Source organism: Oryx dammah, unplaced genomic scaffold (genome assembly GCF_014754425.2).
Source record: "Oryx dammah isolate SB20612 unplaced genomic scaffold, SCBI_Odam_1.1 HiC_scaffold_18, whole genome shotgun sequence".
Lineage (NCBI taxonomy): Eukaryota > Metazoa > Chordata > Mammalia > Artiodactyla > Bovidae > Oryx > Oryx dammah.
The window spans coordinates 5868341-5885204 of record NW_024070202.1 but is presented as its reverse complement, the minus strand read 5'-3'; the positions used below and the strand labels follow the sequence as shown (position 1 = coordinate 5885204).

The 16864-nt window shown below is 53.9% G+C and overlaps 1 protein-coding gene across 2 annotated transcripts in view; it reads right to left on the bottom strand.

Moving 5' to 3' along the window:
- Nucleotides 1–16864, bottom strand: part of GRB10 (growth factor receptor bound protein 10) — a 179665-nt gene that overhangs the window by 66455 nt on the left and 96346 nt on the right. For both annotated transcript variants that reach the window (XM_040260221.1, XM_040260222.1), the window contains 2 exons: nt 9312–9513; nt 4629–4770 (listed from right to left, as the gene is read on the bottom strand). In XM_040260221.1, coding sequence (XP_040116155.1) covers nt 4629–4770; nt 9312–9513 — 344 coding nt within the window. The remainder of the gene's footprint in view (nt 1–4628; nt 4771–9311; nt 9514–16864) is intronic.

Below are 16864 nucleotides of genomic sequence, written 5' to 3'. Positions count from 1 at the left end.
CTTGGTTTCCTCCAGTGAGTCTTGTAATTTTTTAAAAACCATTTTTTTATTACTGAAATTGCTTTTCCTTCATGCTTGTTAAGAGAAGGAAACGAGAGCCCAAGAAAGGGATGAAACAGCTGTGGAAAGAGAAGGGCAGACTCCAGGCAGGCACCAGGCTGCACAGGAAGGGGTGCCCACCAGGCCAAGGCGTGGGCAGACTGGCCAGGAGAGACGCAGAGACAAGAAAGGCCACAGCCAGCAGGGGGACGTGAGTATGGAAGGCTCTGCTGAGTCTTTCAAGATTGTGAAAAGGCACGGACCCGGTCCTGCCCCAGCAGGTGGAGGAGACTTTGCCAAAGCATGGAACCCCTTCAAACCAAGACCGAAAACTCTGATAGGTACTTTTCAACCTTGTGACTTCATAAAACACTCTAAACTGCAAAAAAAGAGACACATTTAAAAACCATAGAATGGAATCAAAGTTCCCTCCGTGAATGTCCACAGGCTTTTACGAAAGCACAGGTGTTCATGTTCCATGCACACGGGAGCTTCTGCACAGGATGAACTGTGAGGGTGTTTAATCACACACATTTATGAGCCATCAGGGAGGGTAATCAGGCCAAGATATTGTTTTCTGATTCTTTACCTTTTTTTTTCTAAAGAAATTTCAAGTCACAGCAACAGCAAGAATCAGCAGATTCGTTTGCCAAGGGAACTCACTTCTTGATCCAACAAAACAGGCCGCCCTTTCTGAGCCTGTCTATGTGCAGACCCCAGCAGCTGTTTCCTCTGCTCTCCTGGCCCCTCATTCTGCAGCAGGACCAGCTCACAAACACCCATCCTGAGCAAGGCACACACTTAAATTTTTGGTAAAAGTACGGGCATTTTTTCCCGTGAAAGACACAGATATTTTAAGTGTCCACTGTGCCAGTACTTCTGACAGCTACAGATACCAAGAGATGTTCAATGCTGTCATAAACAATCTCATGTTGAAAGAATTAATGTTTAAAAAAATATTTATAGTCCAGAGAAACTCTAGTGGTTGAGATTTCACAGGAGGTTCCTTCAGCCCTCGCTGGAGGCCTGACAGTCGGGGGTCTCCTCCAAGCCCAGAGGGTGCAGCGCCAGGGCCTGCAAGGGGCAGAGAGGACCCCAGGGGTGACAGACTCATCCAAACCAAGTTCACATCCTGCCACTGTGTCTGGCCATGCTACTGCAGCTGGCGGGCTGGGGTTACCCACTATGGAAACAGTCTCCCCCTTGGCGTGTGGAGTGGTGCCGTGACAATTAAATGTGCAGCAACCGCCATGAAACAGATGCTAAAAATCCCTGCCTTCCCGGTGGGACTGCAGGACCTACATGGGACCACCTGTCAATATTACTTGGTTGACTGGCCACTTCGCTTATCTGTCTCAGATGGGAGGGAAGGGATTCTCACGCTTTCCAGCGATCCCACCACAGACACACAAGTGACCCTCAGAGGATCTAATTCAGCCTCTGCCACTCCATGGGTCCCCTCCAGGGTCCACACTCATCCTGACTCAGCACACTTGCAGTTGTGCCTTTTCAGGAGTGCTTCTTAGAAAAACGGCACCCGCCATCCTCACCCCAGGGTGAAAGACAAGGGCTGGGTCTGTCTCTGGGGCCGATGGGAAGAGCTGCACCCACACAGCCCAGAGAGGCAGGGCTGCTGGGACTCTGTGGCTGCCCATTCCCCACAAGGGCAAACGCAGGCCTGCAAATGTGGCTGGCAGACCGTCCTGTGGGCCCCGGATGCCTTCCCTACTCCTGTCTTCCCCAGGTCTGGTCCCGCCACCTGGGGCCGGTACCATGTTCCAGGTCCTCTGGCCGCAGCAACTGGAGCTAGAAGGCATCTTCCTTTCAAGTGGCTGCTCGAATGTGTCACTCCTTCCACCCGCTTTGTCTAGTGACCAGAGAGAGGCGTCCAACGCCCCCTGCACCCAGCTCCTTCTGACAGCTTCCTCTTTCCCTCTTGACCTCCTTCTTCCAGTGACTAGGTGGGTCTCCTGCATCCAGGGCGCTGTATCCATCTTTAAATCACTTCAGAGCTCCAACTGGTTGCTGACCCCCGTTTCCTCCAACTCAGCAGGAAGAGAGGGCACGGCAGGTTTCTCCTGCCCTCAGGTAGGTGGCAAAGAAGGCTCCCCACTGCTGTCACAGCCTGACACTGAGCTGGTGAGGGTGCTTGAGACTGTGAGGCATCAACACCAGTGGCACCAACAAAACACATGCTTCAGGAGATCAAAAGTCAGGACGCACTGTGGCAAAGAGACATCCCTTTGAGCCAGTTAGACCACAAGGAAGAACACCAAGTCTCTACAAGCAGGGCCAAGTGTGGTGCATCCTTCCTGGTTGCTGGTCCCAAAGGGGGGTGCTATCTCGGGAACAGAAACAGAGGCACTGAGGCCAAGTTCTTGTGGGGGAACTAGCTCCGATCCCAAGAAAAACAGCAGGGAAAGCCCCTGGGCGACCTGATTCTGCTTACAGAGTTGGACAGTCCACAGGGTGGAGGCCTGTTTCCTTGCCAGCCACTGGGAGAGCCAGAGAATATTTTCATGGTCTTATTTTAGGATGGGTAATGTTGTAAACAACCTCCATGCCCAATCCACAGACAGCTTGTCTAGACCCTGATGTGAAGCAGAAGGTCACCAGGGAGACAGACGTCCCTGACAGATTGCAGGCATGTGATGAGGGCTGTAGCCCGGCCAGCACGGCCGCGGCTGGGGACGCTGACCTCGCCTCTGGGTGCTGACGCGGGGTGCGGGGTGCGGGGGGCTCACGAGGCGTGAGGTCAGCAGGCAGCAGAGCTCAGGCGAGCCTCGGAGGAACATCTCCCTCATGAGTGCAGAGCCCACTTGGCCAGGGATAAGTCTGCAGAGGAAGAGGACGTGTGGTGCATGATGCCTGAGGACAAGGAGGTGGAGAGTGGTTCCGGTGGAAGAGGCAAAGAAGCTTCTGAATACTCTTGCTGCAAAGAGGGAACACCAAGGGCCCAGGGACACCTAGTGTCCCTAAAATCAGAGGTGCCAGATCCTGGGGTCAAGTCCTGCTCAGCTCTACCATGTACACGTGGGGGCCCAGCTCTGGGGCCGCCTCAGCTCCCCATCCACAGTGGGTCCCCCCAGCTCCCCATCCACAGTGGGCCCCCCCAGCTCCCCACTGACTCTGGGCCACCTCAGCTCCTCATCCACAGTGGGGGCCCTCCAGCTCCCCCACCCACACTGTCCCCAGCTCCCCCACCTACTCTGGGCTGCCTCAGCTCCCCATCCACAGTGGGCCCCCCCGCTCCCCCACCCACTCTGGGCCCCCCCAGCTCCCCATCCACAGTGGGCACAGCCTCAGCTCCCTATCCACAGTGGGGGCCCCCAGCTCCCCCACCCACACTGTCCCCCGAGCTCCCCATCCACAGGGGGCCCCCCCAAGCTCCCCCACTCACACTGGGCCCCCCACCTCCACCCCTCACAGCTTGGCCTCAGTTTCCCAGATGCAGTACACAGCTGCCATTTGCACATAATTCTTAGGCTTGTTCTGAGGAGCAAAAGTATTTACTGCACATAAATAATATAAACCACTGAGAATAGTACTTGGTACAGAGACCTTACTCGGTGAACGTTAGGTGTTGCCGTCATCTTTGCTGTTGTCGTTATTATTGTTGTTATTGTCGTTATTATTATTATTATACCACGCAGTAGAGTATCATGGGGCTTCCCAGGCGGCACAGTGGTAAAGCAGCAACCTGCCAATGCAGGGGGCACAAGAGATCTAGGTTCAATCCCTGGGTCAGGAAGAACCCCTAGAGGAGGAAGTGGCAAGCTGCTCTAGTATTCATGACTGGCAAATCCCATGGGCAGAGGTGCCTGGTGGGCTGCAGTCCATGGACTCAGGAAGAGGTGGACGTGACTGAGGACACACTGCACACCCCATGGCAGAGAGAGCATTGCTGGCCTCCCTCCTGAGCCTGCCAGCCACACGGGCCCAGGCCCTGCCAACCGGGAGGGCGGAGCTGCCGGCCCACCCCTCTGACAAGCTGATGACTGGTGCTTTGACCCTGACTTACTGAAGCTCAGCCTGCATCCTCCCTTGGGGATGATGTCTATAAAATAGGCACCTCCCAGTCTCACTTTACGGCAGAAACTGCTGGTTTAAAAGGTGGCTGTCACCTTCTAGGTCAAGCTGAAATCCCTCCACCCTGAGCAGATCCTACTCAAAGCCAGGAATGTTACAAACTCTTCAACTACCGTCCAGCCCAGGAACCTGGGAGAGCCCAGGTTTAACACCTCATTTATCCAGACGAAGACGACAGTGGTGACATTTTTTTCAGACGATGAAATTCATCTTTCCGCACCAAATGATTAGTATTATTTATCGTTTTTATGGGAGTCTTTGTATAACATATAAACATCTAAAATGTCCTAAATGTGGTTTCCAAAACCTCCCAGACCTAAGCAGCATCTTGGCTGACAGATTGAAAAGCCCTGCCAGGCAACAATTGTGGGAGCACCAGAAGAAGAACAGAGAGTGAAGACCCCAGAGCGTCCCTCCCTTCCTCCCTAGGCCACGGGCCAGCTCGTGCGTCCTCACTCCACCCACGAGCGGCTTGGTGCTCCTACCAAGGCTGGTCTCACCTGCTTCGCAGCAGCCGGGCCAGGAGGTAAGGAGCCGGGTGTGAGCGCAGGGGGGCTTCCGGGGCCGCAGAGCTCGGGGAAGGGGTTGGGGATGGCGGGCAGCGACGAGGTCCTCAAGTGGGGGTCTTCCTCCTGCAGGCGCCTGCGGGGAGAGATGACGCCCGTCAGAAGCTGCCACATCGGGACCCTGCAGCCCACATTGGGGTATCTGCCCAGAAACCCGTGGGAGGGGCTCAGAAGGGTGTCTGGACACCTCAACCCACACCACACCCTGCACAGCTCGCCACCATCCGCAGGTGAGAGTCACTGTGAGCGGACGCCAAGATGTGGCATCAGTGTGCAGCGGGGTGTCACACAGCCGCCACAGGATGGGGCTTTTGACACAGGCTCCCTCCAGGCGGCCCGTGGGGACACCCTGCTGAATAAGCCCGGTGCAAAAGACTGACCCCGCAGGCCCGCACTGCAATGAACCACCCAAAACGAGCACACACAGAAAGGGGGTGGAGGGTGGGGGCTGGGGACAGGGGGGCGGGGAGTCAGCCTCTAATGGGGACAGGGTTTCAGATTTGCAAGATGAAAAAGTTCAGCAGATAGATGAAATAGATGAACACCCTTCCTATAATCACAGGGCCATGTGCCAGTGAGCTTAGGGAGGGTCTTGGAGGGAGATGCTTGGGAATTAGACTGGGGTGGGCGTACCGCACAGTCTTGGGGGTGCCCTACCTGCCGCCGAACATGTACTATGCGATGATTCAGTCTACGCTACATGCATTTTACCTTAATAAATTATTCTTTTTAAGAAGTCCCATGTTTCCTTTATAATAATTCACAAGCATCACTCAAAGCAAAAAACTAAGTGACATTAGACATAACTGAAAAGAATCCCATTCAAGAGGCCTGTGGCCACGGAATCCATCCCTCTCTGCTTAGCCGCATCAGTGGAGCTGAGACGCAGGGGGCGAGGTCAGGGACGGGAGGAAGGGTAGGGCCTCGCCTGTCCACCTGTCCAGGTGAGGACACGCCCCTGGCCCTCCCTCACTGCAGTCCCTCCTCCTCCTCCAACCGTCACCCTGCATTGCCTCCAGCTGCTCCCAGAGCCCTCTCCAGCAGCATGACAGTCTCATCACCCCCGCCCCCGACTCTCCCCTCCCCAGGCAGAGACGGAGCTGAGCTACCCCCAACGCTCTGGCCCCTACCCCTCCAAATCCAGGAGCTGGCGGACTTTTCCTCAAGCCCTCACCTGGGTCTGCATCCACTCACCAGGTGTGGGCCAAGTCCCTGGCCCCGGGGCCTCAGTTTCCTTACCTGGGGATGAGAAGCCGCCACACCACCCCCTCGGTGAGGCTGCAGTGGCCGCTCCATTAGCTGCTCATACACAGGAGGGGTTTAGCACACGGGAGGTGCTCGTGAGCACAGTAAGTCCTCAGCAGACCCGTTCACGAAACGAGCCTCTGGGCATCCTATACCGACTGGTCACCTGATCTTTAACAAGGCGCCTGGCTGGTTAGGAATGACGGACTGCAAGTAAGAGAAGGATCACCGGAGAAAAGGCTGGCCTGGAGCCAGGGCCCACTCTCCAGCAGCGGGCATGCCTCCTCCCCTGAGCCTGTCCGTCCCGTGGGACTCAGAAGCTGCAGCCCCTGGGCGGAGGGACAAGCATGGCCACATGTGGGCGGCTGACACCCTCCAGACCCAGAGAAGCTCGGAGGAGAAAAGACTGTCTCCCCGCAGACTGAACTCATCAGGAGCTCAGAACACAAGGGTGCTGGTGGAGGGAGCAAAGTGGTCCATCCGCTGGAAGGACGGATGTGACAAAGCGCAGGAAGCCAAGAGGAGAGAAAGCGACCCCAGGCCACCCAGGCTGCTGCGCCCTGCTGCAGACAGCTCTGTATTTACTCTGGTCCCCTTCTCCAGACAGACTTGGCTGCCCTGGGCAAAAGAGTCATCTAGCTGTAGAAGACTTAGGATATTGGGCTGGAAAGAAGGCTCACAGAAGTTTCTGGAAGCAGAGGAAAAGCTCCCTCCCCAAAAGGAAAGGAAAGGAGACCCAGGAGATGCTCCAGCCAACAGATGCCTAAGACACAGCACACTGCATGCCTTCCCCTAGAAGCCCAGAGAGGCAGCAGGTGTCACCCCTTACCTACCCCCACCTGAAAACCCACCAGAGCCGGCAGGGGCCTGGGTGGGGGTCACAGAGAGCTTGTTTGCTGGGTTTCACAGAAGTCTCTGCCCAGAAGGTCTTCCATCACCCCCACTTCACAACTCCGAGGTTTCCCCTCTTCCAGGCAGAAACAGAGCTGAAGTGCCCCGACACTCTGCCCCCACTCTCTCCAAATTGGAGCTGACAGATCTCTTCCACGTCCTCCACCATCCCTGGTCAGGACAGCTCCACTCCGGCTGGTCGCTGAAACGGCTTCTGAATCCCCCACCATGAACTGAGGCTGCCGCAATGACCTGCCAATTAACCCAAGTCCAGCCTCACTCACCTTTCCCCACCTCTGCCCTAGGAGCAGCTCCTGCAGGCTCTGGATCTCACCCCACCTATCGGGATCTCTTTTCTAATCCACCCTGAGGTCTGACGGACGGCTAAAGCCACGTGTATTCAATGTGTACAACTAGATGAGTTTAGAGAGAAGAACTTGCTGTGACCCGTTGCTGTGGTCTGGCCACCACCTCCGGACGTTCATACCCACCCTCTTCACTTGTTTATTATCATCACCTTGTGTGCACGTGTGTGATGTGAACACATCACACAGGACCCGAACCCCTCGCTGCTAGCTCAGGTGGCTCTGCACAGCACGTCTGCAGGCCTTGTCCATGGGGCAGGCTGCCCCTCTGGACCTCCCACCAGCACCTCCCGTCTCCACCCCAGCCTCTGGCAGCCCTCTCCACTACCTGCGTCCTCGCTCCTGGGGCTTTCGGGTTTCTTGTGGAAGTGGAATCCCATAGTAATTGTCCTTCTTTGTGGGTCCTATTTACTGATGTTGTCCAGTGATGGAGGAGCAGACACAGAAATTATGGTAAACACACGATGGAATATTACTCAGACACAAAAAAGGAGGGGCTGGGCCACTTTAGACACCAGGAGTCGTCTCTCTTGCTCAGGAAGTCTCTACCTCCATCCCTCAGTTCCTACTTCCCCTTCAACACCCAGTTTAGAAGTCTGCCTCTGTTAGGGAAATTAGATAAACAGTCTTGTCTAGGCTTCAGAGACAAAGCAGAGCAGGCCTCTGACCGTGCGTCTAACCTGTCTAGACACTGCCCAACTGGGAGTGACTAGGAGTGACTGCCTGCTGTGAGCTGAAGACTTGCAGCACCACAGAAAAGATGGGGGAGGAATCTTGAGATTGTTGAGTCCGGGAAGTGGGGGGGGGCTCCTGGCCAACCAAGCCCCAGACTTAACTACATTCCAAGTTTTACACAACAAAATAAACAGCATTGGCAAGAAAGCAGAGCTGCGATTTGCTCCCAGATTGATGATAAGATCAGTTTGAGTCCAGCCTGGGGTTATAAGTGGGAACCCCACACTGCAATCTCTGAAGTCTTACTCAGGGAGCAGACGTGCTGCCTGGGACCTTTTCCCAGCTGGGACTCCAGATGTGCTGTGACGTGGGATTTCCCAGCGCTGTTTAAGTCTGGACGGTGGTCAAAACCCAATTTGGTGATGTATTCTCTGCTCTGTCTCTCTTTTCTTTTAATGTTAGTGTATAGAAAGTAAGCTAGATAATTCTTTAATAAATACTGGTATTATTTACATATATCACAAGTGGCTTATTTTGTTAACAGACCCTTTGAACCTGAGATGAAAGTGAAACCTTACAACAAAACAGCCTCCTCCAGGGAGGCCTCCTCCACTCCCCAGAGTACTTTCCGTGAAGGCTGGGCCTCTCCACTCCAGCCCCAGGGAAACATGGTCAGGCTGCACGTCTCTGTCCCAGGCCCTGTGCAGGGCAGTGAGGTCTGAGAGTCCTCCAGGGACACTTGGCTGTTCATTCACTTTGGGCTTCCCCGGTGACTTGGTAGGAAAAGAATCTGCCTGCCATGCAGATCTGCATTCGAGTCCTGGGTGGGGAAGATCCCCTGGAGAAGGAAATGGCAACCTGCTTCAGTATTCTAACCTGGAGAATCCCATGGACAGAGGAGCCTGACGGGTGATAGTCCATGGGACGGCAAAGAGTTGGGTGTGACTGAGCGACCAACACAATAAAGTCCTTGGATGTGTTTCTACACACCCCATCGACCTGGCACAGAGCCGGTGCACATAGAACTGATCTGAACTGAACTGGGTCCCAGGTCCAACCCCCAACGGCCCTGCTGGACGGAGGGAAAGAAGGGGTCTGCCAAGCAGAGCCCGGCACCATGGCCGTACCACGCACCCTCTGACCACCAGGGGGAGGCAGGGTGGCGCAGTGACACCACCACCCACCCTCTGACCCCTGGGGGGAGGCGGGTGGCACAGTGACCCCACCACCCACCCTCTGACCCCCAGGGGGAGGTGGGCGAGGGGAGGCGGGGTGGCACAGTGACCCCATCACCTACCCTCTGACCCCCAGGGGGAGGTGGTGGCGCAGTGACCCCACCACCCACCCTCTGGTCCCTGAGGGGAGATGGGCGAGGGGAGGTGGGGTGGCGCAGTGACCCCACCACGCACCCTCTGGTCCCCGGGGGGAGGCGGGGGCCCACCTGACCGCAAGGATGCGCACGGGCTGGGACCTCTGCACCCTCTGCCTCGGGGCCGCCTGTGGCTGCAGGGCCCTGGCTCCGGGGGCCGGGCCGCGGCTGTGCTGGCCGTTGTGCAGGAGGGGCGCCGTCTCCGAGGCTGCGCACAGGCTCTCCAGGGACGCGTCCATGTCGTTCACCAGTGCCTCCAAGTCCACGTCGTCCTCTGTGCGTGGAGAGCGAGAGACAAGCGTCAGCAGCAGTGAGTGGTCACGGCCAGGCGGGCGTGCCAGGGACCGGGCTCCGAAACTCACGACACTTTAAAATACGAGGAGCAGAGGGAGGACGCTGCCTGAGACGAGCCCAGCTTTCTGTGAAGACCCATGGGTTACAGGTATTACCTGCTGATCCACCAGAAGCAGCCCCGTAATGAGAGCCCACCTGCACTTCCTGTCTGTACAGAAGACCCTCTCAGGGCATCTGCTCAGCTCACACGCAACCTCGGGGTCGGGGAGCCCACACAGCCTGGACCCTCTGCCCCAAGCCCAGCTGGTGGGTCCCAGGGGCACACGGAGCCCTAATAAGGCCAATCAGGGCTGCTCCCTTCCCCGAAGTTCCAGACAAGAAGCAGAGAGACGGGAATGGGGAGAACCTCGCCTTGCGAGGCCAGCAGGGCCGTTCCCGAGGCAGATGGGCTCCGAGGGTGGATACCTGCAGGGCTCTGTGTGCCTGAGAACCAGAGGAAGCCTGTCTGCATACAAGAAGGCCTGAGGCCGATGAAGAGAGAGGACCACGGAGAATGCCAGAAAGAGATGAGCACGGCGGGACTCCGACAGGTGATGCTATGCCTCAGAGAGGCTGCCACTGGTCCACCATCATCCTAGATGTTTCCGTGAAGCTGTGTTTAGATGGCAGTGACGCGTGACTTTGAGGGCTCTGGGTAAAGCAGGCAGCCCCCATCATGTGCGCGGCGGTAAGGCCGAGGACCCCACAGGAATGGGCGCAGCCTGCACGGGTGTGCGTGCCAACTCCTCAGACACCGTGCTCAGTCGCTCACTCATGTCCAACTCTGTGACCCCAAGGACTGCAGCCCACCGGGCTGCTCTGTCCACGGGGTTTTACAGGCGAGAATACTGGAGTGTGTTGCCACTTCCTCCTCCGGGGATCTTCCCTACTCAGGGACTGAACCTCCCTCTCTTAAGTCTCCTGCATTGCAGGCGGGTTCCTTCCCACTAGCACCAGCCAGGAAGCCCAACTCCCCACAACAAGCACCCCAAATGCAGCAAAGACACATCTCATGCGCTCAGTTTCCGGAGACCTGTCACTGTTTACCAATGCGGCCAGCACAGCTGGGGCTGCCTCTAGTGCAGGAGGTCACATGTCACCCAATTCACAGTCCATCTGCTCCCGACAACCCGGGGTCACCCAGGAGCAAACCAGAGCTCAGGGCCCAGACAGTCAGGTGGCCTGCCCCAGCCCCGCCCCCGCGACTCGGGGCCAGGTCTCGGCCTCCGGTCTCCATCTCCCACGCCTGCACCTCTGACTGACCTCACAGGGGTACCTGGCCAACAGGTAGGCATGAGGTCAGTGAGTTATTACCCGCTCTTCGACAGAGGCTGGAGCAGGGCAAACACTCAGTCAACGCTGTTTATTTGCTCTATGTCACTTATTTGTTCTATAAGTGACAATAGGACGGTGATTATTAACCTGGTTTAACAGGTGAGGAGGTTGGTCCGGGACGGGGTGGGGGAGAGGGTGGGACTGGGCGGGCAGGTAACTCGTCCCAGATCACACCAGAAGGGAACCTGAAAACAAGTTTGCAGCTGTCAAGGTGACCTCACCGGGTGTGCACTGATCAATGAACTCACGGATCTTTTCAGAACACTGACCTCCCCTGCCTCTCTGCTCCCTCCTTCATTCAGCCTTGCTGTCTCACTGGGCAGGAGCGCACAAGGAGACAGAACAAAACCAAATGGAACAAAAAAAGCCCTTCTAGAAGGCACGGAAGCTGCGGGGCACAGGGGGCGGGGGCGGGGGTGGCACAGGCTGGAGGAGGCTGGGATGGGGGTGGAGTGCAGGCATGGGAGACCCAGGCAGAGCTGGGAAGACCAGAGAACAGCCTCCTCCCAAGGTCTCCTTTCCCTGCAGGCAGTGGTGCCCAGACTAGGAGTCTGGGGAGGGCCTGGACCAGATGAGACGCTACAGGCAGCAGGCAGGGCCCCAAAGAGGACAGACAGACACACAGATGGATGGAAAGATGGGCAGGAGGCTGCTGAAAGAGCTGTGATGAGCATGCAGTCCTACTGGAGCCAAGGACAGTGGTCCAGGCAGGATGAATGGACCAGCATTGGGGGAGGAGGGTGCTCAGGGGGCGTGCATTGTCGAATATTAAATATTGGCAGATATTAAAGAGACAATATGCTGTATCAATAACTAATAATAACCATGATATCAAAATTAATCCATCACAAGGGAGAACGTGGGAGTCAGCAGACAGGGCTTCTGCACAGAGCTTGTGGGGGCAGGAGGCTGGTGCAGGTGGGGAAGGACCCGGACAAATCAGAAAAACCCCTGCAGGGGGTCCCTGCACGGCCAGTGGGCTTAGGTCCTCACGCGTAAAGTGGGAAGCAGCATTTGGCAACTGGACAACGGCTGCCTAAACAGAGCCAGCTCTATCAGGAGACCCTGCTGCTGTTTCCGGAGCCCCTGGCTAGACATCTGATAAAAAAGTGTTCGTTGCTCTGGAGTTCTCAGATGGAACTTCTGTAACGTTCTAGAATGTGTCCATCAGGGGAGGCCACTCATCTCCTTCACTGACAGGCAACGGCTCTGTAACCGCAGCTCATCTCAAACTCTGAAAAACACTAAGTCCACGTGCCACCCGCACCTTATTGACAACTCAGGATTTCCAGCTTAACGGACAGTTTCAGAATCAGTCGGATGACACGCCAAGTCCATTGGACTTACAGAATCAGCCTTTGCTGTGGGCAGTGGCCTCTGCCGTGGACGGGAGGCCCTGGCATGGGTGGGCAGCGCGGGAGCACAATGGGGACTGAGGGCGTTTCGTCACCAGCGGGATAGCCCACTTGATTAACACAAAGGGCACCGTTTTCCCGGCTTTCATCCTGCTTTAGAAAGCAAACAGGAATAGTGTTCTCACTCTCTGACAGATGTCTGCCAAGAAAATCTCCCCTTAAGCAGATTTTCCTTCAAGTTATTGCTAGGTAAAAGATCAGGACACCAAAGAAATGTCTAACAGGGTTTCTAATGGCGAAGCGCTCCCGGGCGGGGTTCCCGGACCCAAACGAGGCAGGTCGAGGAAGTCTGCGCCCGGACCGTGTTGGGGACTGTGTTGGGGGTGGCTTTTATACGTTCGTTGCAAGGGATGGGCAGGCTAGACGGACGGGGGTTCGGATAGGTCGCCAGGCTGACCTTCGCGGGCTGACAGGTCCTTCTACGTGGCTGGGGTGGGGTGGCTTTAGCTGGTGAAGTGTGCCGTCATTGGTCCCCGGGATCTGGGAGGCGCCTTCCGTTAGGGACTTCCCCCGCCAGCGGGAGGGAGAGGAGGGGCGGCCCATCATGTCGCCGGGGGTCCGGCCTTACAGTTATCTCCCTTACATGTTTCCCAAACGACTGAGCGACTGAACAACAATGTATTTCTGAAACCCCCTGGCTGTGCCCGCCAAGGGCAGTCCTCCAAGGGTCCTGTCCTTTCCTTCATGCTCCTTCCCCCACCAGCCAGGCCCTTCCTGGGCAGCCCCTCGGTGCACTCAGGAACACAAAGTGATTCTGACATCAAAGTACATATAAAGGGAAAATGGTAAACACACAGGTGAAAGGTGCATGTGCAATGCACGTCCTTCAAGGCCTTCATCTCTCCTCTGAGGTCGGTTATTGATAAAACTGCTTTCTACTTTAACAGAATACATTCACCTGTGGACCTGTTAGAGCCAGGCCAATCATTTAACAATATACTCAGTGGGTTACAAGTTTCATTAATAGGCTCTGCACTGGCATGGTTCAAACTTGCCTATTTCCTACGGCCCAGATGAAAGGATAAAGAACACATGGGTAGTCGGTGGAATATTATGCAGCCAGAGAAAGGGACAAAACTGGGCCATCTGTAGTGATGTGGGTGAACCCAGAGTCTGTCAAACAAAGTGAAATAAGTCAGAAAGAGAACAACAAGCCTCGTTTCTTTAACACTCATACATGGAATCTAGAAAAAGGGTGCTGATAAGCCTATCTGCAGGGCAGGAGCAGGGATACAGATGCCGGGAATAGACTTGTGGGCACAGTTGGGGGAGCAGAGGGCAGGATGGACTGGGAGAGCGGCACTCACATATACTCACCAACTGCCATGTGTAAAACAGACAGCGGGGAGACGCTGCCCCGCACGTGGAGCGTGGTCTGAGGCTCTGTGATAAATTAGAGGGGCAAGATGGGAGCCGGGAGGCAGGTTCAAGTAGGAGCGGATATCTGTGAGCCTATGGTTGATTCACTTCATTGTACAGCAGAAATGAACACATCGTATAAAGCAACTATAGTAAATAAAAAAGAAGTCTAATAAAATATCCTAATCTAGGACAGACTTCACAATTCCCTCCAGGGTCATTTATGAATAGCATTTTGTCTGGTTAGATAATAAAGTCACTTTGGGTTGTCTGATTTTACTTAAACTTTGTCCAACTCTAATAAAGACTAACAATTAAATCTTCCAAAGAGGAGTTTTAAAGGATTGATTCTAAAGAGGACACGGCCATATGCCATGGTACTTTTAAAATAATAACTACACTGAGATTTTTCTGGATTAACATTCAGTCCTTTCAAAAGTTTCATGACCCAGTCTATTGTGAAGGGACATTGCCCATGTCTCCTACACGTGTTGCTGCCTGCACGCATCCCTAGGGGTCAGCACTCAGCCATATAAGGAAGCCTTCCTACAGGTCAGGCAAGTGGCAGAATCAAAGTAGATGCTTCTGTAAAGGACTGTTATCGCTGCTAACTTGAGGCCAAAATACCATCTGTGAGCCAGGACCTCTGAAAGAAATCCCGCAAGGGGGACAAAAAACAATTTTATACGTGAAATTTCACTCCATGCAGATTTCTGAGGGTATATTTACTGGACAGATGTAGGTCAGACAATACGGTTTAAATCAAGTTATCAATAGGTATTTTCCTTCCTTAAATAGCCCAGTCCTTAGCTGGGCACTGACTTTTGTTCCACATGTCTGAGTTGATCATCTGATTATAAACGCACAGATACATCTGGTCTCACTGTCATTAGCAAACAGAGTCACAATGAGGTCTAAAATGAGTACAAATTCAGTGAAACAAATTCATGTTCGGACTAATAAATTATTCCGGGGGAATGTCTTCCAAAAACAAGCCAGGAAGAGGCCAGGATGCAGGCAGAGGGGAGAGTGAGTCATGCGAGGACCTGACTGGTATTCCTCAACCTCCTCCCGGCTCCCCCCACCCAGCTTCACTGCCCCCTGCTTGGTTCACAGCACCCTCTGGTGGCTTCTTTAATTAGATAGTTAACATGACGCTGGACCCACTTAACAAAACCATTTAGCCACCTTGAGTACAAGATGCATCCTTCCAGCCCTTCCAGGCCTTCCTCCCTGGTTCCTGGTTCCTGGCATGCAGCTCCTAACATCCCTGTTATTTCCTAAGTCATAAGAGTAAGGGGAGGAGCATCTTTTCTTTGTCTGGTCTTCTGTTGCTGTTGCTCCTGAAATAGCTCTCGAGCTACTATTAAAGGTGAAAGAAGTGTTTTTTGTTAACGATAACAAGCCCCTTTCGACTACACCCGAGTTTATGGGAATGAGCTGACTTCTGGCAAGCCCCCAGCCATGTGAATGAGCTGACTTCTGGCAAGCCCCCAGCCACCTGATGGAGACTGGCTGTCAGATGAACCAGCTGTGTGATTAGAGAGCTGGGACTTTGAGCACCACCCATGTCCTCCAGGGAGGGGAGAAGGGATAGCGGATACACAAATAGCCAATGATTTCACCGATCATGCCTGTGTGGTGAGCCTCTACAAAAACCTTAAAGGACTGGACCCTGAGAAGCTTCCAGGTCGGGGGGCAGGTGGGGTGCTGAGAGGGCGACCGGAGAGCAGGAAGCTCCACCCACTCCCCAGGTATCCTGCCCTGGCACCTCTTCGCCTGGCCATTTCTGAGCTGCACCCTTCATAGCTAGTGAGGACACTGTCTTCCTGACAATAGGCTGCTGCAGTAAATCGGGTGGGAGATTCATTCGGAGTGATTCTGAGAACAAGACATTCAGCAAGAGAAGAAAAGAAGAATTCTCTTGACAGCACTGTACCTGAAACTTCCCCAGTGCATGTGCAAAAGCCCAAGTTCTAACCCATTTCTACCCGGACAAGAACTAAAGGTCTGGCCTGCAAAAGCACTTCCAACTTAAACCATGTTCCCCAGGAGTCTTGCACAAATATAACTCAACACGCTGCTGAAATACCTTTTTTTCACACCAGTTCATCTTCAATTCTCGTGTAATTCCAGTCCCATGTATTTAATCTTTAGTATGCAGAGTTGACTGGACATAAGTAAGCAGAATAAGAAAATCTAGTATTCCACCATTAGGGCTGTCTCGAGCATTCTTTTCTGTTCTGATCATGATATTTAAAGATATTCAGCAAATATAAAAGCAAATCACCTAACCACAACTCCAAACAAAAATACAGTGTGAACTCCCAAATCCTATCCCTTAAAAACAAAACAATGTTTTATTTCAGTGGTTAGTATGGACAGGCGGGAAATAAAAACCCTTAGAATCAGTCTGTCCCGAATACACACGGAAATAAATATAAACACAGCATTGGAGTGATCCACAACTCCTCATGTTCTCTGTGTTAACAAGTGAAACATTTTTACAACATCTGGGACAAAATAGCTTCTTTTTCCTCTCTACCCCTGCAGACAGCAGTAATTGCCAAATACAATGTGTATTAATTGAGAAATACAGGTCAACAAATTGATTACTTTAACAAACTGTAAAAACTTGCATGGTATTTTTTCATTAGGATCAGACATATTCTAAAAAGCGCTGCTTGCACTTCCGGGGTAGTTGTGGGGCTCAGAAGCGCCCCTCTTCCAGGACCCAAAGGCCATGTGGTTGGAGCCATCACTCAGAGCATGGTCAGGGTCAGCCAGTGACATGAAACTGGACAGATACACCTCCTGACACACATCCCAGGACCAACCTAGTTAGACGGAGTGACCACGGTAACACCCCTTCCAATCTGCTCACGCTGGGGAATCTGTGTCTCGCTTTGTACTGATAGCTGGGAGCCTGATTATTTTTCCTGGAAAGTCTTTCCTTCTCCTAAGCCAGATGCAGGACTGTGTGCTCAGGAAGGAGGCACCATATTTAGCCGTGTGCCTGGTTCCTTGAGAGCTCTGGCACTTTCTTCTGTTATTAGGAACTGCACCCAGAACCTTCCCTAGAGCACCCCACAGCAAGTGAGAGAGCCAGCATCCACCAGGCAGCTCTGCCAGTAACGCAAAGTACACAGACCAGGGATCCTCTCCTTTCATGCAGTCTGTAAC